The sequence below is a fragment of the Crinia signifera genome, chromosome 7 (genome assembly GCF_055691185.1).
Source record: "Crinia signifera chromosome 7, ASM5569118v1, whole genome shotgun sequence".
Taxonomy (NCBI): domain Eukaryota; kingdom Metazoa; phylum Chordata; class Amphibia; order Anura; family Myobatrachidae; genus Crinia; species Crinia signifera.
In genome coordinates, this window is record NC_139223.1 from 69407125 (window position 1) to 69431262 (window position 24138).

The window sequence follows — 24138 nt, forward strand, 5'->3', positions numbered from 1 at the left end:
TTTTACACTATCGATGCATACCTCCCAACTTCTAGCTCATCCGAGGAGGATACTTGCGCGTAGGGGCGTGGCTTGACGTGGGAGGGAGCGTGGCCTACAATTGCATCGTCTCACGAGGCCATGCCCCGTTTTACGCTGTGGGGACATGGCCCTGAGGCTCTGTGAGCTTCTAGCCAAGCCCCCAGCCCCTCTGGATGCGGGGGGACAGATGCTGTGCGCATGTGCACAGTGTCTATTTTCCGCTCGCCAGCAACCAACGGGGGACTCCCAACTGTCCCGCCCCCCCGCTGCAGGACACTGCCGGTGGCAGGAGGGTCGCGGGAACGTCCCCGAAAACCGGGACGTTCCCGCGATTATTGGGACGGTTCGGAGGTATGTTGATGACTAGTTGCACTTTTGCAATCGATGGCAACCATCAATGGAAAAGGCACCGATTGCCATCCCTACTCCAGTTCCGCCCCCTTTATGGGGCCCGTCTCCAGTGCCATCCCCTGCCTAGGGCATGTTTTTGTTTGCGCAAGTGCAAATCATTTGACTATTTATTTTCATGAAATACTTTTGATGTGATTATAACTTATCACATCAAAAGTTTAAATGGTGGAAGCCCAGCCAGCCATTGTTTTAATGGTGGGCTTCCGACGTCCATCCTACAATAAAATCAAGCAAGAGAACATTACACCGATCTATACAAAAATGGCTGCCGCGGTGAAGACACTTTTACCAAGCGGATTTAATTTCTATTATCGCTCTAGTTTCACATTCACACTGTTATACAGAGCGCAGGAAAGAGAGCTACGCATGCGTGGTAGCGTGGCGGTTGCTGTAGTATGTGAGTCTGGTAACGGCACATTATAGTATATACACAGCATTGGTGAGTGCCGGAAGCAACATGGCAACTGTGTCTGATCTGAAAGCCGGTGAGTAGCTACCGGCAACAGCAATCTCCTCCTGTACTGAAAGTCCTGCGAGAGCTTATTAGCTGCACAGGACTCCCGCTCACCTGCAGACGTACTATTGCCTTGCCTGTATTACAACTACACCCGTGATAAACTCCAGATGCAGGAGACAGAGGCTGATATATATATATATTATAGAGCGAATTACACAAAGACTTACTGCAGACACTGGGCACACATAGGTGTGTGTGTGTGTGATATATATATATATATATATATATATATATATATACACATATCACACACACACACACACCTATGTGTGCCCAGTGCAGTAGTCTTTAGGTGCCCATATGCTAAAATAGCATCGTTGTGCATGCGTTGATGCTATTTTAGCACAAAAAGTACCGGGTAATTGGTACGTGTATGGACACCTTTTGTGTAATTCGTTCTATAGTACACTTTGCAACAGCAGCATATATAAAGTAATTGTTACTTATGCTTTTAGCATCCATGAAAATGGCAGATGTGAAATATCTAATCTTTAGCTGTGTATATACATATATGAAAAGCCCACTGTATTATTACTGAAATAAAGATTGTTTAGTTATACACCTTGGTTCCAGAGCTGAAGCACCCTCATAAATACTACCTGATGCTGACCGCGGCCAATATGGGTGCGATGCGGTCAATAGGACTATCACTGAAGGTCGACAGAGTCAGAAGGTTGACAATGGGAAGGTCAAAAGGTTGACATGATTTTATCATGTTTTTTTATTTTTTTTGAGGCGGACTAGTGCCGACAGGCGGTATTTCACATCCTACCATCCGCTACGGCGTGTAGGAAGAATATAATAGTGTGCAATCACAGCGAGCCACCGTGCCTAAAGAATGATGAGCGCAGCGAGCCGTGCGAGGGGACACGGTACACTTAGAAAGTGTCTATGTCGACATTACAAAAAAAGTGAAAAAACTCATGTTGACCTTTTGACAGTTGACCTTCCCATTGTCGATCTAATGCTTGTGTCGACCTTCTGACCCTGTTTACCTTAGCCATGTCTACCCTATAACCCGCCAATATAGTTACCAATATCAGCCACAGGTTGCCAATATTGAGTGTACACACTTTACTATATCAGTAAACTCTATTGTTCAGTGATGTCACCAGGACCAGCTGAACATGCGGGCTGTTGCTGTATAGCCACACTGACCTGCACTTTTATAGAAATAGGGGGTGTTGTCACTCAAAAGGGGGTGTGTCTTGAATGTATTGTATCACACCATATACCCCTTTTACACATCATGCAACACAATAGTAGGCCCTTTATACTTGCCCTTTTCACATTATGCCGCAAAGATTGAGCCAAAAGTCACATTATGCCACACGGAATGAGTGAAATTTCACACTGAAGTAGTCCCATTATTCCATGTCCCTCATATTTCCACACACCAGCTCCCCCTTAGTTATTCCATACACCTGCCCCCATTAGTAATACTACACACCTGCCCCTCTTTAGATATTCCAAACACCTGCGCACCAGCCTTGAAAAATGGTGCTGATTGCAGCCCCATGCAGTCATGGTGACTCACCTATGGCGCTGTGGCTGTAGTGACATTTGGGGGGTGGGTGTCTCGAAGCTGCTGTTTGTGTGTCCGATGGCAGCTGTGTGTGCGCGCAGCATAGTCCTGCGGCCTTTTGGCGCCTGCTACGCACAGGCTGAGCGTCAGCTACACAGGACTACGCCGCGTGCACACAGCCACATACAGCAGGAGCTGTTCGCGGGCTGCATGTTGTTTCTGGACTTTCCTATTAATGTATGGTTGCCATCGCCTGTTTTAAACAGGTTAATGGATAAGAAAGGTGTCACCACAGGTGATAGTAATCATAAATTAAGAGAGAAGTTCAGGAATAGAGTATTCTGTCCCTCCTGGAGAGGGTCATGTTGGGAGGAATGTATATACAATGCTGTATATGTTGCTGTGGTCATGTCTACTTTACGATATGAAGTAATTTACTTGGTATCTGTTGTCCTAACTCATTCAGAATATTTCTGCAGTTCTAACAGATACATTGGATAAAAGAGGCGTTTTAGGACATCTTAAAGCTCGAGTCCGCGCAGAGGTCTTTGCCGCTTTGGAAGATCAGAGTGAACCCAGGCCGGAGTTGTCACATGAGAACCTCCTCATTAATGAAATGATTAGGGAGTATTTGGTGTTCAATAAGTACAAATACACAGCATCTGTTTTAACAGCAGGTATGGTTCTTCACAACATTCAGCCCGTTGGTGAAAGCATGCATCTGCTGTGCTCTATTCAGGTAGAGATCAGAGATAAAGTAGCAGATGATAACGCATCAGCCAATCAACCCCCAACTGTCATTTTTCAAACACCGCTGATTGGGTGCTGTGTGATCACCCTGCTGCTTTATCACTCTACCAGGATTAATACATTTGCCCCAGTGTTCCATCTCATGAGGACTCAGTTGGGAATTACATTTTCAGTGACGTTTTTGCCTCACACATCCCCAAACAGCCCATTCTACCTGTAAACCGTTACTTCGTTTTGTTTCTCCATGCTTTAAAAGTAGGGACCATCTTCCTAACATGCAGAATGTATGTGGATTATTTGGTGTGGGTGTTATGCACTATGATGTGGGGTTTTCTCTTACCTGCCACCTTTTGTGTCTCATGGCATCAAACTTTAATAAAACCTATTCTGATGGCAGGTACGTATGGGTGATCGTTTAGATCCTGGCAGCTATTCATAATACATTAGGGTACATTCAATACAGTGCGCAGTGAATAGTGCCGGTAGGAAGTTCCCTAAGCTGGAGAATGCCGGTACTCACAGGTGTTTAGTCCCAAGTACCGTCATTTTCTGACTTAAGTGCCCCGTACAAAGCCTTTTGCGCTAGTCTTTGGATTAAAACAGCATCGCCGCCCTAGGTTTGCCAGATTTCGCCTCTCACCCCCGGACCGGTGTGAGCAGAAATCCACTAGTCGGAGCTAGCAGCGCACCGATTAGAATAGCTGCAGGAGCTGCCACCCGGCGCAACGTATTGAATCCACCCCAATGTATTAGAAAGTCTTTAATGGGGAAAGCTAATTAAGTAAGTAGCAATTAGCATGATATGGTACTCATCAATGTGGCCTACACACAGGGCAATTTCAGCCTATTTTCTAAGGGATCTGACTAGATCTCTTACAAAATGATCCACATCACTCTGTATGTAGGGGCCATAGTGATGCGCGGCCGGATAAATCTAGTTAGATCACTAGTCGGGGCCTGTGATCTCACTGGAGAACACTGGCCCTGTGCAGTGCTGTGTGCTGAGCGATCAACACAGTCGGCCCGTGTGTAGGCAACATTAGTGTCTTTACTTTTCTAGTAAGGTAATACAGTTGTTTACGTTCAGATCATATCAAATGAATAACTGTAATGGAGATTTAGGACATGCCGTAATCATTAACATCTGGAGGGCATTAAAGTTTGGCAGGTATATTCTCGCTTTCTAAAAACCAGTAGCTAAAATATTGCATTGTGTCTAATCACAGTTGTTTTTGGAGACACTGACACTGTTACTAAGTCTTCAAACGCATTGTCTAAAAATGTTCTGCGTGAGCGATAAATGCTAATCTGTGCGAACATATCCGTAAAGTGCCGGAGTGTGTGTGTGTGTGTGTGTGTGTATATATATATATATATATATAGATATATATATCTATAGATATCTATATATATATCTATATATATATATATATCCGTTGGTTGCAACAGAAATATGAATGATGTCATGTTACTCAGAATGTCCAGCAAAATTACACTGCTGGGGCCAATGAAATTGCTTCCGAGGACTCAGCCATTGGCTACGACATGCCCAAACAACCTGAGGAACACTCATGTCTCCTCCCCCAAATGTCTGCAGCATGTCAATCATGTTGCAAATCCCAGTGCACTTTAACTGGGGTTACAGTAACATTGCATCACATGTGTACTGCGGCCCAGCAAATGCATAGCCTAGAGACCATTGGTGATTTGTGACTGAATTCTGTGCGTACCTGAAGCAAGCGTACATGTAGGGATGCTTCAAACAATATAATAAAATGTTCTAAAACCAATAAAACCATTCAATCACAGACTGTACCACAAGGGTCCCTTCTCCCCACACTTCAGCAGAGGTGATGTAGATTATTGCTGCCTTGTAGGGGTTTGGCAATGATGTCATGAGGCCAAGATTATGGAATGGTGTGTATGAGAGAGCTGCATAGTTTTACGTTCATTTAACATCTTATGTAAGCAGATTCGGTTACATTGCAGATGTAACCTTATAAAAATGTTTATTTTACCTAGAAAGCAATAATGTTTATGGCACTATTCTTACCTGCTTAGTGGCGGTATAGTGCATTGAGGTGTCTTTTCCAGCTTTTAGCAGTCTGAATATGGCATTTTTCTTTTGTTTATTTTTGTCCCCAATTCATTAAACTTATTGTAAACTATTGTTATAATGGTTTATTTTTTTTACTGATGAACTTACTGTGTCTTACAGAAACCGCTTTACCTGATATTCCACTGGATCATTCTTTCCTAGCCAGAGAGCTTAACCTTGTGGAAGACTCCAGCGCACAGTCAGTGTAAGCAGTAAAGGGCTTTTGTTTGCTTTCTGTGTCTTAAAGGGAGTGTGGGATTTTATTGCAAATCCATTCAATGATGTTTTAATTTTGCTGTATTGTTTTTTTCTTTCAAAACCCATGCAGTTCCTCTTCCCTGCCAGGGGTGTGGCTCTCTGCTGTGGTGCTTCTTGCACAATGTGGTCTGTATTTCAGCACAGACATGCAGACCAGACCTGTGCTAGAAACGCCACAGCAGAGAGTGACAGAGAAGAGGAACTGCACAGTGCTAGAATGGGTATGTAGTTATTTTGCCAATGGATGAAATACAGATTGATAGAATATTCACTACCAAATGGCGATGAACAAAATGCAGACAGGTACTGAACATAGACAATCAAAATACGGACAGGTACATAACACAGACGAACCACAATGCTGACAGACAAAATATTGACACAAATTATACTGAATACAGTTTTTCATAATTTTTTTTACAAAAAACCTACTTCTTTATACTTAACCGTCTCAGTGGGCATAGAGTGAGAATAAAATAGTTTGCCAAACATAGCTAGACACCATGTCCGAAGCATGGCGAATGGATGTGGTACAATAATACAGTGCCCATGTCGATATGACAACAGTGTCAGCATTTTAACATGCATTATGATCGTGTGAGTATATTGCATGTTGGCATTTCAAATGTCAGTATTCTGTACCTGTCGGGCTAATGGCCTGTCGGCATAACAGTGTCGGCCAAGTGATTGTTGGAAATTCATACTGAACCCCTAGCATGAACCTTATATTCCTAAAAGCCTATGTTACTAGTGCTGTATGTATTGCATTAATCAACAGGTACTGGGGTCATGAGTTACTTTCAAACCAGACCTCTGTCTGTGTGGAGTTTTCTGTTCTCCCCATGCCTGCATGGATTTCGTATGGTTGCTCTACTTTCCTTCCACACACCAAAGAAATACGGCTAAGTTGCTTCTGATGGAGATGAGCCGTAGTGCTTGTGCTCATGTGTGGTAGGAAATGCATATTGTAAGCACCACTGATGTAGGATGTAACATTAAAGCACTGCGCACTATGTAAGTGCTGTATTAATAAAAGCGTTAAATTGTATTATTTTTTTATTTTATTGTGGTAGCATATTGCCCTTTAGCTTATGTTCAGAGCAGTTTCTTGTGATCGTAATCTTTGGCTCCCTGTGTGGGGATGTAGCTCTGCATGCACTTGGGCCCTTGTTCTGGTTCACTCGCAAAGGCAAATTCCTTCTCAAATGGACAAAACTATGTGCACTGCACTACATCTCTGCAGAAGATGTAACGTGTGCAGAGAGAGTTAGAATTGGGTGAGTTATCTTGTTTCTGTGCAGGGTAAATACTGGCCGCTTTAGTTTTACACTGCAATGTAGATCAAATCTAATTCTCTCTGCACAAGCTACTGTACATCTGTCCCCCCCTGCAGTGCACATGGTTTGTCCATTTGAGGAGGAATTTGCCTCTGCGAGTAAACCAGAATAAGGACCTTAGTCCAGTTCTGGGAGGGAAAGGATGGTCTTCCTGGGCTTATCATAAATCGCCATGTAAATGTGCTGCTCATGCTTTCATATGTTTAGCTGTTGTTATTTTTCTTTTTGTTTCTCCAGACCAATTCTATATGGGATACTCTCACACTTCTTACATGGGCACAGAGAGGTTCCTTGTCCCGTGGTACTAAAGCCAACATCCGAGAACACCACACAGAGGCCTTTTGAATACATTACAGACAGAGTTATCAAAGGTAACATTGAGGACAATCATATTTTGTAGTGGGAGAGGCGTGTGAACCCAAGGCAGGTATACTAGTAGCCATCCACAATTATATAGCTCCGTTGGGCATTCAGGAGAAAAAGGTGCTGTCTCTAATAATTAACCCCCACCATCCCATTGAGTAAAATAAATTCATTTAGAGACTGTCAAATTCTAAACAATCTATTTTCTAGGTTACGAGTTTTGACACTTACAGGTGGTTAGCAGTCAGATGCACCCATCTGCAGATGCAATGCTGTGCAAAACTTTAAAGCAAGTGTGAAAAAAATTGCTGCAAAAAGTGTTAATTGTTTATATTTATCAGTTAACAATATGCAAAGTGAATGAACAAAATAGAAATCTAAATTAAATCAATATTTGGTGTGACCACCCTTTGCCTTCAAAATGGCATCAATTCTTCCAGGTTCTCTAGCACAAAGTCAGGGATTTTGTAGGATAATTAAGTCTGATTTCATGTTTGCAAGCAAAGCAAAAAAAGCACATAACCGATTTAGATTTGGGTGTTGGATTTTTTTTGCAGTGTTAAAATAATATATAAAATAAAGCCACCTAACATTTGTGGGCTTAACGCAAAAGCAGACATTATTTACCCTGCACATAAAAAAAATATAACCACCCAAATCTAAATCTCTCTGCACATGTTGTTATATCAGCCCTGCCTGCAGTGCAACATGGTTTTGCCCAGTCGTGTGTTTTTTGCTTTACTTGCAACTCTGAATCAGACCCATAGTCTAGTGTATGATTAACAAATCCTACCAATCAGGTGATAATGATTATCATTTTCATATACTGTATAAACACAAAGAAACAGGCAAAGTTGAGAACCGTAGACACAATGGTCGGCCAAGAAAACAATACATCAGATGAAAGACACATGTTATTTCCTTTTGAAAGCGGAAGGTCACCAGCAGTGCCATCAACTCAGAACTGACCGAAAGCAGTGGGGCCCAGGTGCACTGCAGCAGGACAATTACCCCAAACATACAGCCAATGTCAGCACAAGGCGTCCTGGAAGTGATCCTATAGCCCCGACAGGGCCCTGATCTCCACATCATTGAGGCTGCCTGGGATTGCATAAAGAGAAAGAAGGATTTGAGAAATCCTACATCCACAGAACAGCTGTGGTCAGTTCTCCAAAATGATGTTTGGAAAAACCTCCCTGCAAAGTTCCTCCAAAAACTGTGTTTAATTGTACCTGGAAATATTGACGATGCTTTGAAGGCAAAGGGTGGTCACACCAACTATTGATTTCAGTTAGATTTCTTTTCTGTTCATTCACTTTTAATACATTTTAAAAACCTATTACTTTGGAATGTTATGGGATTATTACACATTCTCAGATGTCATACATATATATTGTGCTTTATTAAATCAAGGAGACCATTGAGTGCCAATATCTGGATGTGTATGATTTAGTAATACTGAGTGCTGCGGCAGATGCGTCTGGAGGGAGTGGTGTCTGTGTGTGTGTGTGTATACATATATGTTCAGCCAATGTCATTAACCCCTTCCCGACATATGACGTACATGTACGTCATATGACGGTTGCGGGGGAATCAAGCCAGCTCACGGAGTGAGCTGGCTTGAAAGAGAGCAGGTAATGGCTGTATATTACAGCCAGGTACCTGCTCTCACGGCCACGAGCGGCGAGTTCGCCGATCGTGGCCGTTTAACCCTTTAAGCACCGCGGGCAAAGCGCCCGCAGTGCTTAAATAGCTGATCGGAGGGGGGGCGCCCCCCTCTGGCGGCGATCGGGGCCCCCCGCGGCGAGATCGGAGGGTGCCGATCGGTTGCCATGGCAGCCAGGGGTCTAATGTAGACCCCTGTGCTGGCCATGTCAGCATTCCTATTACATCCTGCCTGAGGCAGGATGTAATAGGAAGTGCTGAAAATCACTATGTTCAGCCATAGAGCTCTATGGCTGAACCTAGTACAGGCGATCGCGCCCCCTAGTGGTCAAGTACACTAGGGGGCCTTGTAGTAAAAGTTAAAAAAAAAAAAAAAAAAGTTAAAAAATAAAAAAAAAATATTAAAAGTTAAAATCACCCCCCTTTCCCCATTTCACAAATAAAAATAAATAAAAAATAAAAAAAATAAACATATTTGGTATCGCCGCGTTCCTAAAAGTCCGATCTATTAAAATATAACATTAGTTATCCCGCACGGTTAAAGGCGTAAACGGAAAAAAATTCCCAACGCCAAAACTACGTTTTTTGGTCGCATCGCCTACCCAAAAAAATGTAAATAAAAGAGATCAGAAAGTCGCACATATCCCATAATGATATTAATTAAAAAGTACACTTCAGCCCGCAAAAAATGAGCCCTCACCCAGGTCCGTAGGTGGAAAAATAAAAAAGTTATAAGCCGCAGAACATGGCGACGCGACGCAAATTAGAAAAACCGTAAAATTTTCTATTTTTTTTTTAGTGGTAAAACGTAACGAAAACTATATAAGTTTGGTATCACCGGAATCGTAACGACCCATAGAATAAAGATAACCCATCATTTTAAACGAACTATGAACTTCAAAAAAACGTAACCAGCGCAAAATTGTGGAATTGCGTTTTTTTTCCTTTTTACCCCACATTGAATTATTTCCTGATTCCCCAGAATATTATACGGTATAGTAAATGGTACCATTAAAAAGTACAACTTGTCCCGCAAAAAAAAAGCCCTCATGTGTCTATATAGCCGGAAAATTAAAAAAGTTACGCTTATTTGAACGCGAGGAGGAAAAAAAAAAGAAAAGTTAACAAAAAACGCCCCGTCGGGAAGGGGTTAAGAACTACCTTCATCCTAAAGCAGGCATGTCCAACGTTGGCCCTCCAGATGTTTTGAAACTACACATCCCAGCATGCTTTGCAATAGTTTTAGCATTCTCTAATAGCAAAACTGTGGCAAAGCATGTTGGGATGTGTAGTTTCACAACATCTGGAGGGCCAACGTTGGACATGCCTGGCCTGCTAGTGAGAGCACCCTGTTGTTTCTGGTTTCCCCCACACACCTTTTCTTATGTACTTGCCTCGTCCCCCGGTGTCCACGGCGGTCATCGGATTCCTCTTCAGCGACATCCCTGGTCCCAAGGATGCATTGCACAGGTGATGTCACTGGTGCACCCGTGCAATGCATCCTTGGGACCAGGGATACTGCTGAAGAGGAATCCGATGGCTGCCGTGGAAGCCAGGGGACACCGTGGACGTCGGGGCGCCGCCAGGGGGTATGTATTATTTTATTTTTTTTATGTAAAAAAAAAAAATACCCATATCCAAAATGTCCATGGTCCCGAGCATTTCGGATAAGGGATACTCAACCTGTAATGTGTATCCAGCTTAAATGTTTCTATAGTCACTTGCATGTTCTCCTTTATATTCAATGGGTTTTCTATCACAATGCAAAAACATGGCCAGATTATTGTCCGTTTGTATTTGTGTGGTGGGAGAATTTAGAGAGGACACTACTGGTGTCAGGGCCTGGTGTGTGATTCTATAAAACACAGTGATTCTATAAAATGCATTCATTCTATATAAATACAGGTTACTGGCTGATTAAATTCCACACAGCTAAATAAACATCTGCTCATTCTTAGAAATCCACATGGTAATTGCCATTGTTTCATGTTTCAACCAGATTTGTCTTTTCATGGTAATCTTAACATTGTCTTTTAGAACTGACGTGTCTAAAACCACTTAGTATATCTATAACACCTTTTTATAGATCTCTTAACTTTGGAAACAGATTGTTATATTAAAGACCATTTTACATTTAATAAGAGTCACTTTTGCAGCTCCTGCTTATAAGTTGAAAAGAGAGATACTTTTGTTACTCTCCAAAATGATGTTTGGAAAAATTTCCCTGCAAAGTTCCTCCAAAAACTGTGTTTAATTGTACCTGGAAATATGGATGATGCTTTGAAGGCAAAGGGTGGTCACACCAACTCATGATTTTTCATTTAGATTTATTTTAACACAGTAAACCTTGCTAAACACACATCTTTTACCTTTTTGGATAAGAAGTGTAGCAGCCCCCAAATATATATATATATATATATATATATATATATATTTTATGTTTGTTTTAATACTTTTCTTGTTCTTGCTTTTCAGACACTGATCCAGGACCAATGAAAATGACCCAGCCAAGCACCCGGGAGTCACGCATTCTCCGTGGCACACAAAGTTAGTGGCCAGTGCCACGCTCCACTGAAGTGCACATAACACTACAACATTCCACCTGTGATTTCTATATATATTTTTTTATTATTAAATGTAATTTATTCAATTTTTTTGTGTTTTATTTTTATGTAATTTTTTAAAGCAAATTAAAACATCTACCACAAAGTGCTACTGTTGTACTGTAATTGATGGCTTAAACTGAGTACACACTGGAGCAACCTGACATCGAACTTGCCGTTTTGCTGGCAGAGTGGCCAATTCAGGTAAGCATACAGTATACACTTACCAATCAGCCACTCAATCTGTTGGTCCTCACAGCTGGGCAGGCATATACATTCACCCACCATGCTGTGCACTAATATATCAGCGTTGGCTGCGCTGAAGGGCTGAGGAAATATGTCTGTGACCGACAGTCGCATACATTCTGGGTGCACACACCAGCTGGTCCACTTGCAATATATCGACCATTCAGTATCACCCATGGTGTGCCCAGCTTTAGATAAAACATCACTATGTTGCCAAATCAGTTCCAGGTAGGAATCCCAACGGTCGAAATACCGACAACAGGATCCCGACCGCCACAGTCCCGACACCGGGGCAAGCGCGACGCCGCCCTTTGCGGGCCTGGTGGCTCGTTGCACTTGGCACACTAATTTAATCTCCCTCTGTGGGTGTTGTGGACACGCACAGATGGAGAACATGTTGGGATCTCGACCGCCGGGATTTGGACTGCATCCCTCTTTGTGTGCTTACAAGTTTGAAACCATGTAAAACTGTGATTTATGGCAGCTCCTAGATGTGCTAAAGCCTAGACTTATGCATTAATGTGCCTTTCCTACTGGAGGAGGGTGCTTGATACTGTAGCAGATCAGGATTCCAAGCAATTGCCAGTAGTGTACCTCTTGCCGAAATACTTCCATGGGCGGTGTTGAGCCTTGAGGGGTGATTCAGATCCCACTCCTAGCAGGAGAATTTCGCTCTCCTGGGTGGTGTTTGGGGTTTCTGCATGTGCAAACCCCAGGAGTATCACACTAACCAGTACATTCACTCCAGATGGGGTGAGCAGGGGCCAGAGGCAGGGAACCGCCCAGCCTTTGATGTTGTAGTGTTATGTGCACTTCAGTGGAGTGTGGCACAAAGGCAGGGAACCGCCTGGCCCATAGAAATGCTAGGTGTACCCCTACGAACATAGGCGTTTCGATGCTTGCTTGGGGCAGACGGCTGATGTCAGCACCCACTCCCAATTTGTAGAGAAGCGTAGGCTTCAAAAGTCAGTCCAAGTTTACTTTTCTTTCCGAACAGTGGGAGAAATAATTTGATGGTGAGCGACCATTGAAATTTCTCTCCCTTTAGGCCGCACGCTTGGGGATGTGCATGTGAACGCATACACTCGCATGCTAGGGAGCGGATTCACAGGGGGAGGGGCGCAGCAGACGTTCGTCTGGGCGGCGTTTACCTGCTCACTAGGCTGCAAATTCACGCAGCCTAGCGAACCAGTCTGAATCACCCCCTTGGTCTTTTCTGTAGCAAATGTGCTGTTATTTCTGTTCTGACCAATGTGCTTTGTTACTAATGATATGGAATAAAGCCTGTGCTCCTATAGTTCAAGCTCACAGGAGGAGTTGTGCAATAAACACCTTTTTCTTAGAATTGAAGTTGAATTTGAAATTAAAGGCAATTTTAAGTGAGTCATTTTGATAAGTAACCATGTATTCACTTCCCATTGCAATAAGGTATTTAATTCAGCGTTTCTATATTCCATAACATCTTAAAGGGCATGCTTTAAAACACACATAGGGGAGTATTCAATGCCGGGGGCGAGCAGTGACAGCGAGCAGGGCTGCCTGCTCGCTGTCAGCGCTTGCCCCCTCAGTTCAACTGACCCCCCCTAATACGCTGATTCCCCCTCGCTCCGTTTTTTGAGCCAGGGGGAATTGGCGTATTCGGCTGCAGAATCAGCAAAACCCGTGGCTAAATGCAGCGGGTTTGCTGCATTAGCTGCGGGTTTCACTGTTTGGGGGAATCCTCACCGTCCTGTGACAGCGAGGATTCCCCCTGAACGTTGAATAGGGGGTTAAACAGTGAGGATCGCTGCTTTTCTGCATACCTCGCTGTTTAACCCCCTCCCCGGCCACAGCGACTGGCATTGAATACCTGCCATTGATGGTTGAGTAATAGGTTTTGTGTTTAACCCTTTGAGTGTCAACATCTGTGAGCGATGTTTAAAATATCTGTTATATCTGCGTCGCTCACATTTATTATATGAATAAAGAAAGTGTAAAAAAAAATTATATACTGTATGGTAAACATTACATAGTAAGTTATGATGAATATAAATGTTTGCTTGGCAATTTTCATACCTATTTTGACAAATTCACTTGGCACTCAAAGGGTTAAGGAACCAGCATGTTTGCAGCCAAAATTTAATAGGCGAGTTTTTATAACGCTCGTTTTGCCTAGTCGCCTCTGTGGGATACGGCCATTTGGTCTACAGCAGGGGTGGCCAAACCGATCCTCGAGATCTACAGTATGTCATGCTTTACATCCTTGCCAGAACGTACGCGCTGGCGACCCGCCAGCAGCCTCGCCAGCGAGAAAACTGAGACGCGCGTGCGTCTCACGCGCACGCGCGTCTCAGTCTCCGTCGCTAGCGCGACGGAAACCCTGTCCGTCTCCGCCTCAGGGAGACGGACAGGGTTAGGGGGGGGTTAGTGGGGGGTGCGGGCAGTCGGCGGGGACCCCGGGTTACCGCCGGCAAGCCGGCGGGGACCCGGGGAAACGTATGGAAGCGCCGTCGGAAGGGGACGCGCGCGCCTCTTGTGCGCGCGCGTCCCCTTCTCACGATCGCCATGGCGCTGGCGGGGGATGGCGGCTGGCGACGCCAGCGCCATCCCCTGCAAAGATGGGAAAAGACCCATCTGTACCAACGGTCCACGTTTTCCAGGTTTCCTAGCTGGTGCACGGCTGCAGTCATTACTAACTCACATTTTCAAACATGCTGCATTCATTCCGGATATTGATGCACAGGTTGCCTGGAAAACGTGCACCGTTGGTAGATCTTGAGGACAGGTTTGACCACCCATGGTCTATAGCATGATGGTCGATAACCCCATGTGGACATTTTGACTGTCCACCTAGACACTGTTGACCTAATGATTGTGTCAACCTAATGACCTGTCGACACACACCCATGTCAACCTTTCCCCATGTCGAACTAGTGGTGTCGACCTAATGCTTGCCGACCATCATGCTGTAGACCAAATGATCCCAACCCACTCTGTAAACTTCCAAAAAATGAGGTAAACCTCATATATTTTGTATTTCTGGATTGAACAGATGGCTAATAAAGGGACCCTTAAGGCCCCCATACACTATGTGATTTTGGGCCGATTCCACGCGATTTCGGCACTTGGGCCGATAAATCGGGCCAAAATCGTATGCGTGTGACATTTGATCTGATCCGAAGCGTGGTCCCGTGCGCATCAGATCAGGAGGTCGGACGTGCAGAAGGTACGATGACGTCGGACCTCCTGCAGCGGGCGGGCAGCAGCGGGGGGGGGGGGTGTGTGTGTGTGTGTGCGTCGGTGACAGTGGAGCAGGCGGCAGTGATATGTGTGTGCGCCGCAGCGGGCGAGCAGCGGCTATTACAACTTTTAAATAACATGTCAAATGACTGTCCGGCTTCCGCTGGGAAGGAGGCCGCTGATTGGCTGAGAGTGCTCTATCTCAGCCAATCAAAAACCGGACAGTCATTTCATATTTCAAAGTTGTAATATCTGCCCGCTGCGGCGCACACACATATCACCGCCACCCGCCCCACTGTCACCGGCACCTCCCCGCTGCTGCCCGCCCCCACTACTGCCCCTGCCCCCCCACCTGATCCTCACTGCCCTGCAGCTCCCTGTTTTTTTTACATGTGATAAATCGCATGTGATTTATCACATGTAAAAAAAATGGCACATCAAGTGCCAAATTGTATGTGAGCCTCCCGGGGAGCTGCTGGGCGGTGAGGAGGAGAATTGGATCCAACTTGTCCCTTGGACAAGTCCTTACACTTCTGAGATTTTGTCAGATTTGACCTAATTCAGATGGATTGGGCCAATATATCTGACAAAATCTGATGTATAGGACCCAATGCACAATCCCGTGCGCATTGGGTTTAACCAAGAGATTGATCCTCCTGCACATAAGATAAATCTCAAGTCAATCAGGTTTAACTTGTAGGACAATTGAAAGGGGGTCTTTAAAGTTTATAAAAAAAAAAAAACCATTTATATTTTTCAGAATCTTCATAAAGATTTTGTTGGGACTGACGATCTCTGTTGCGTTTTCATTTTGTTTAATGTCAGTTTCTGATCGTTTCAGATATTACTACAGTCCAGGTAGTACAGTCTGACAGACTGGGACAGAGTTGTACACATGGCTGTGTGCGGATATACCTTGTGTGTCTTATACCCCTTTCACACCAGCCAAATTTCCCGGGTAGGGCCCCGGGAACAACCTGCTACAAGCGCTGGTGTGAAAGGTTCCCGGGCCAAAACTCCACCCAACAATTGCTGGGATTTCATCCCTGCTATGGAGCAGGGTTGTTCTTGTGTTCAACCCGGGGACCTGGCCGGTGTGAAAGGGCTCGGGGGTACTCTTTCAAACTCTGGAACTCTCTTCCCAGAGAGGTGGTAATGGCTGGCTCATTAAATGCGTTCAAGGCAAAGTTGGACAAACATTTACTGGAGAAAAACATCCATGGGTACAAATAAGAAATATAATTTGTCTGTAAAATACCAGAACCTACCAAATCAGCAATGGATATCTATACCAGGTTGAACTAGATGGACGCAAGTCTTTTTTCAGCCTTACCTACTATGTAACTATGTAACTACTCACCCACGTTGTCGGTCCTCTGTGTGCTGTCAGACCGGGGATCCACACAGGTGGCGGGCACAAATGACAGGACAGCGGCGGATGAAGGTGACGCAGCTCTCTGGCACCCTCACTGTCGCCGGAGAGCTGCATCATCTGCACTCACCACCTGACCTGTCTTCTGCACCCGCCGCCTGTGTGGATCCCCGGCCTGCACCGAGGACCAGCAATCGGGGTGAGTACTAGCTGCCTCCTGACAGCCTCCTCCTTGAATGCACGTTGCATAGCCATGTATACAGTGCTTTGAGCAATTATGAGGTTGTGCACACTGATCGTGGTGATGACAATAATAAGGCGGATGTGGGGGATTGGTGCGGGAACATTGTCAGGCCAACTCCTAAATACAGGCAAAAAGCTGCTTTGATTTTTTGCCATTTAAGACTTTAAATTATTATATTCTTAACCCATTATTATTATTGTCTCCTATAAATCCCTGCAACCCTTGTCTTTAGGAATATCAGTAACAGTAAGAGGGTTGGTTCAGACCTGATTGGTCAGGTCTGAATTTGCTCCCCCGGCATCTGCAAACGCCTTAGTCTAGTTTAACACTCACCAGGGAGTTCAACAGGGTGGGCAGTCACGGGACCACCCAGCATTTTATGGGAGTGCCAACAAAAACGGTGGGCGTACCCCTGCGAATGCAGGTGTGCGTGCCCATACAAACTTGGGGAGGGCGGCTGATGACACATTACGTCAGTGCCCACCCCAATTCGTCGGAAAGCATCTAAAAAAGTAAGTATAGATTTCATTTTCAGAGTGAAGGCTGGAAAAATCACTCGATGGTGCAACCATCATATGTTTTTCCTCCGTACAGCTGCACACGCGCGGACGTGTAAGCGTACACATCCGCTCGCATGCTAATGCAGGGATTCGCTTGGTGTGTGTGTGGGGGGGGGGGCTGTTTTCCTGATCGCTAAGTAGCAAATATAGCGTGCAGGTCTGAATCGGGCCCTAAGTCAGACAGTTTGTGTTTGCACACTCTTGTAACTCTGGTGTTTACCATGGCTTTAAAGTGATGCCAAATTTGCATCAATCTGTCCAACATGGAAGAGGTTAATGGCTGATATTAAATCATTGACATCCATGTTCGCCAACCGGCTCCTTCCCTGAGAAGAAGCCAAAATTTAGAAAGTGACCATGTAAGGGGAAAATACAACAGCCATTTATACGTTGCAGTATATGCTCCATCCAGAAGCCTTCTCCCTTCTAACAAGCGCACTTGTCTGCATTCCTGAGACTACGCTGAAACATTTTTCCATGGTGTGGAACATTAATGCTTGTCTTCTGTATGGAAAAGAAAAGACACATGTGTGTGTTTTATTTTTAGTACTGTAGTACAATTTGACTGTAGTAAATTGATGTAAGTTTTGATAATGACAGCTTATTCTATTATAAGTGTTAGTTTCACATGCAGGAAACAAAGTTAATGGTTAAAATAATAAAAAAAATACAAAGAAAATACTTTTGACATCTATTCTGTGTCATAAGTATTTGCTTTATATTATTCTTACCATTTTACTACATACATATATGTGTTATTGATTTTAGAGGCACCAAGGGCCAGATTCTCTAAGCTTCAAAAGTGATAAAATGGAGAGTGATAAACAGCCAGCCAATCAGCTCCTGTCTGACACTTTTCAAACACAGTCTGTGACATGGCAGGCAGGAGCTGATTGGCTGCCTGTTTATCACTGTCTATTTTATCACTTTTGAAGCTTAGAGAATCTGGCCCCAAGTGCGGTGCCGCCTGCTGAAAATGTTGAACCAGTAGAAGCAGGGGGCGGGCAAGGGGCCGGGTCAAGCTGCAGGCGTTAAAAATCCTTTAAAAAATACTGAGTAAGCGGCACCTATAGAAGTGCCTCGGTGACAAGGACGTGCTTTCTGCCTACATGAAAGCACTCCATTTTCACCGAGGCTGATGTGACCTGATCAGCGTTGCACTTAGCTGCTCAGTTGCCCACATACAGCCCTGCATCCAGCTGCCCGCTCAGCCCCACATCGAGCAGCGCAGTCAGCGTTTCATATCCACACCATCCGCCCGCTCAGCCCCTGCATCTGGCACCCGCTTAGCCACGCATCCAGCCCCCGCTTAGCCGAGCATGCCTGTGCTGCCGCTGCCCTGGAAGGGGGAGAGGTGGGTCGCTCCTTCAATGCTCGCGCTGCTCGCAGGGCAGCCAATCAGGAGCAGCATTGGTAGTAATGGTGGCCACTCCTGATTGGCTGCCGCGGTCCAGCATTGAAGACATAGCTTTGCTCAGTGAGTATACAGCTGGGCAGCGCACAGATTTTGCTGCCCGGTTGTTATTTCTTTAAATAGTGTGCGGCGGCCAGAGGTCTAATGGGACCACCCCTTAGATTCGCCTATGCCGCTACTGCTCACCCAGCACCGTCCTCCCTGCCTCATCTCCTCAATATAACTTTTTTAAAGTTTGATTGTGATTGCTGGAAACAGGCCAAAACCTGTCTAATTTGATTCCATTTCCTACAAAAGCATGCAGATTGGAAGCTAGTCCACTGATCCATGTGGGTACTGATAGGTCTGAACATTCCCACTTCTCTGAAAAATGTATTTAAAAAATTGAAAGGACGAATCACGGATTCGCCTTAAGAAGCTGGAAACTGACGTTTTCCTTCTAATGTCATTATTCTTAGTGGTCAGTACAGATACAAATACAACCTTTCACAAGTTAGAATTCTAATGTTCACGGAACGTTTCAATTATGTACCATTTGCAGGAAGTAAAAAATATCTGACATCTGGAACTTATTAAATTAGCAGGGGTACACTTGTAAACACAGTACACCCGGCAATTAGATTGGAAATAATGTTAACGAGCATATGCTTACCCAATCGATATACATCATTGTTTCTGATTCAGAAAGTGTGTACAAATGTGTTATTATGGGTTAAATGTATGGTTGTGTTGGTTGTTTTGTATTTTTTTTAAACTACTAGATACAACTACATATATATTATACCAGTAGTGTCTTTTTAGCGTCCACTGTACTTAGGATTAATAATTAGGATTATCAATTTCTTATACAAAGATACATTTATTGATATATGAAAAATAAAATATATTTATTAAAAGTCCAATAAAAAATAAAATTCAACAATTCATTGGCACGGCTCCTTGTAGCTGGAATAATTCCCGGTGTTCAACAGTTACAGATTTTTTACAACTACCCAACGCGTTTTGTTTCATCAAGACACTTCATCAGGGGAAACAATAGATCTGCAACTTTCAACCATTTTTTTATACAGATATATATATATATATATATATATATATATATATATATATATATATATATATATATATATATAATCTGTACAAGATCACAGTTTTAATCTTCCTGTTGTTTTCTAGTCTGACTCAAAGTTGGCTCACTCCTCCCAATGGGACCATCACTAGAACGGACTTGTTCTGATTTTTCAGTGGTAAAATATTTTTTAACGACAACTTTAATTATGGTTCTTCTGGTATGGCAGGCCTCCATAAATAAGGAGAAAGAAGATTTTTTAAATCTCATAATGTCCAGTGGATAATTTGATAAGAGAAGAGAAAATAGTACTCTCTCAAAGAAAATCGTTCTGTCAGAACTTATTCAATTATTAGTGGAATGGATTTATTTCCAATTCCTCTATTCTCTACAGAGTTTGTGTGCTCTCCTTGGTGTCCAGCCCACAAGTGTCATATATACATATATATACATATACATATACACATACACTATATAGATATACATATATACAAATTACTAGTGTGTGTGGTCACAGGCCACTGCACCTCAACCTGGGAAGTGTGGGTGCTGTTTGCACTCCATTCGTAGGAATGGCAAGTGTGTTGGTACTTCTGTATCTATATATTTGGGTTGATTTTTAATTAACCTCTGTTACTGTGATCATAGCTTTCTCAGGATTCAGTATGAAATCCTGGCGGTCGGGATCAAGACCGCCGAAATCCCGACAAGGGGGGGGACGTGGATCGCACCCCCCTTGCGGGCTCGCTGTGCTCGCAACGCAGCGGGCCCGGTGCCTCGCTACGCTCGGTACGCTAATTTATTCTCCCTCCAGGGGTGTCGTGGACACCCACGGAGGGAGAAAGTGTTGGGATTTCGGCGGTCGGGATTTCAGCGTCGGGATTCTGAACGCCGGGATCCTGAACGCCAGGATCCCGACCGCCGGGATTTAAACTGCTTCCCATTTTCTCATGCACCCTAGATAAGCTCATTTACCTGAAACCTGTGGCAGCGGCCCCTTTAAAGCTGTGTTTGGGATTGTCTCACCTTTAAAAGCCATAAGGTACTTGGCAGGTGAGCTATAATCCAAGAAAAAACACATGTTCGTTTTAGCTATGATGGGTAAGTAGTTGCCAGGTTCCTAAGAAAACCAGTTGTTAGTGTAGGACTTGCAGTGAAATGGGGTCCCTTGGCGATGGGCTGCAAGCTTAAATGCATTGATCAGTTAATTAACTAAAACCCCATTATTTATTTAATTGATTATTTGAATGTTAAGGTGAGTTTGTTTGTTGTAGTGAGTGCTGGGCCCCCTGTATTTGTATTTACTAGAGTGTGTGGTCACAGGCCACTGCACCCCATCCTGGGAAGTGTGGGTGCTGTTTGCACCCCATTCGTAGGAATGGCGAGTGTGTTGTTACTTCTGTATATATATATATATATATATATATATATATATATATATATATATATATATATACACTCGAGTATTAGTCAACCCGAATATAAGCCGAGACACCTAATTTTACCCTAAAAAACTGGGAAAACTTATTGTCCCTAGCATAAGCCTAGGGTGGGAAATTTTCAGGGTCTAGGGGCACACTGAGACACATTGTACAGGGTCTAGGGGCACACTGACACACACACACACTGTACAGGGTATAGGGGCACACTGACACACACACACACACACACTGTACAGGGCATAGGGGCACACTGACACACACTGTACAGGGTATAGGGACACAAACTGACATACACACAGTTATTGTAAAGGCACACAGAGACCAGAGGCCTGACACACCCCCTCCTCCCTCCGAACAGGAACAGTACCTTCTGCTCTGCGGGTGCCCGTGGACGAGGAGGGGGAACGCTGTTTCTCTGGTGCATAGGGGGTAGCACTGTGTCTCCGGCGGGCAGGGGGGAGTGTGCAGCTGCAGTGGATTGCACAGCCCTTCACTTTCGCATTCCACCTGCGGCCATGGCATCACTTCCACATCAGAGCCATACTGGGTCCCCTCCTCCCCTATCGCCACATATTCTTCAGCATTGCTGGGTCCCCTCCTCTCACATCGCCGCACCATCTCCTGCAGCCGCACCGGTCCCCTCCTCTGAGCTGGTCACGTGAGTATAAGCCGAGGGGGACTTTTTCAGCACAAAAAAATGTGCTAAAAAAGTCGGCTTATACTCGAGTATATATGGCATATGTCTAGTGTCTGTGAGTCTCCGAAATACTGCCATCTGCTGGCAGAGAGTGAAACTACATCTCCTTCTCCCTCACACATGCACAAACACAGAAGGTAGCAGACTAGCTTTCAAAGCTTTTGCTTCGAGCAGGCTTACTAGTGTATGTATATGCTGTGATCTGCTTTAAGGCTGCCTTGATTGTATATTTATGTTAATCTATAAATATATACATCTGTCTGTTTTACTATTCCACAGCTGTGGCCCATAACAAACCACAACACATCACCGCATCCTGAAGCCAAGTTTTGAGCGTTATATTGTACTTTGCTAAGATCCAATTTCATTTAATGTGTAAAAACACAACTGGTCAGACTGTAATTAGGGATATATTTTGGGGCAAATATCCAAAGCCTGGGACTTTCTCTAACATTACCAATAGATTGCAATAAAAAATGCTAATGCTCTTTAGTGTGAGCTGAGGCTGACAATGGTTTATTCGCAGCACAAACAGAGAATTTGGAAGCAGATATCCGTTTGGACCATATTTTTATAATACCGCTATGTCAGAGTTGCTCACTCTCCTATATCTTGTGGGAGAGTTCTGTTTAAAGTTCTTATCTCCTGCTGCTCTGCAGCAAAAAATCAAATCTCCTGGATTAAGCCCAGTTACAATATCATGTCTATTAACTTATAAGAGAAACTAATATTATTGATGTGTAAAGCACCAGATACTTACCCTGCTTGTCTTTAACAGGTGTGCAGACAGACACCCTTCATCCTCCTCTCCCATTATTGTAAAAGTTGCAGTCGTCACCCCCCCACCCTTCTTTAAAAGTGTTTTCATAGTAATTGTTAATGTTACAGTTAATTAGAAAAAGTTCAATAACTGACTGAATACTAGGATTGGAACTGATACGGAACCAAAAACTTATATACGACAAGCAAATATGTCTGACTATTAAAGATATTCACCGTACTTCGCCCTCCCCAGTGAGGACGTTTCTCGGCTTACTTTTATTTTTATATGAAGTGATGTAATACAACTTTGTACGGTGTGGTTCCTTGTTTAGTGGATTGTATTTACTGTTCCTTTCCAATGTGACTGTCAGTCCATGAACAAAATGCTAAATAAAATGTTTAAAAAAAAATAAAAAAAAATAATCTCCTGGATAGATTAATGCATCCAATGTACCACCAAATAATTTGCAAAGGCATTCACTATGACTATTATCTGAGAACAACAGTCCCTAATGCAGTGGTTCCCAAACTGTGTGTCGTGGCACCCTAGGGTACAGTGGGGGACTTGCAGGGGTGCCTTGGGTTGGTGGTTGAGGACCAATTTAAGTTTCTTTATGTCCATTATAATAGTCAAATTGTGGACAAACAGAAGGGAATTCTGTCCATTACCACATAACTGACACTAAGGATGAGCTATAAACACAATTTATTTAACTTAATATTTGTTTCTGACTTTCTCAATGAGAAACCATTAGCCTCCCCCGTGCCGGCCACTCACCGTCTTCAATGTTCCGGGGGAACCCTTGCTGTCAGGTGACGGAGAGGATTCGCCCAAACAGCGAGGCTCGCAGCTAATGCAGGGATCCCGCTGCATTTAGCCATAAGCCTCGCTGTTTTGGTGGCCGCACATGCCGTTTCCACGTTTCTGTAAAAACCCAGCAAGGTGGAAACAGCGTGTGCAGGGGGGGTCAGTTGAATACTGACCGTGCGAGCTGTGACAGCAAGCAGGCAGGTCTACTCTATGTCACAGCAAGCAAATAGCATTGAATATACCCCATTGGCCAGCTTTCGAGCTGGAAGCAGCTCAGATGCTTAAACTGAGATGCTTTCCATTCAAAGTTGCCCAGTGTGTATGGGTCTTTAGTGTGAGGGTAAGAATGCTTTATTAGTAACACAAGCATATATCTGTTTGGCCCATCTAGTCTTTAGTTAACACACACAAAAAGGGTAACAAAGTTTCAAAATCTGTTTTTTTTTTTTTTTTTTTTTTTTTTGGGGGGGGGGGGGGGGGGGCACTAAAAATTATAATATAAGTGAGAATTTACACAAGGTTAAAGTGCATTTGGAATTTACTGCATAGCCATCACATTTTCTATAATCTATAAATAAGAAGAACACACAGATGGAGCGCCTCTCATTCAGCACCGGGGATTGCCAGAATGCCCCCGCTGGCGACGCCGGGGGAGAGGCTACATCTGTAAATGTCACAGAAAATAGTTGCAAATAAATAAATACAATACTGCAAGCAGCACTGTTATCAATTTCCCAAAATATATAGTGAATAA

General features: G+C 43.9%; 1 protein-coding gene across 1 annotated transcript; it reads left to right on the forward strand.

Moving 5' to 3' along the window:
• Positions 1-781: 781 nt before the first annotated feature.
• On the forward strand, positions 782-11639 carry CEP20 (centrosomal protein 20). The gene is made up of 5 exons (XM_083152006.1): positions 782-917; positions 2954-3151; positions 5443-5527; positions 7155-7288; positions 11421-11639. The coding sequence occupies exons 1-5, from the start codon at positions 890-892 to the stop codon at positions 11495-11497; spliced, it is 522 nt and encodes a 173-aa protein (XP_083008132.1). The 5' UTR covers positions 782-889; the 3' UTR covers positions 11498-11639.
• Positions 11640-24138: the final 12499 nt, after the last annotated feature.

Excerpts from the sequence above, each read along its gene's own strand:
- CEP20 (XM_083152006.1), top strand. The coding sequence starts at position 890 with ATGGCAACTGTGTCTGATCTGAAAGCCG. Across the intron at positions 3,152-5,442 it reads AGCATCTGTTTTAACAGCAG|AAACCGCTTTACCTGATATT; the intron begins GTATGGTTCTTC and ends TGTGTCTTACAG. Across the intron at positions 5,528-7,154 it reads GACTCCAGCGCACAGTCAGT|ACCAATTCTATATGGGATAC; the intron begins GTAAGCAGTAAA and ends TTGTTTCTCCAG.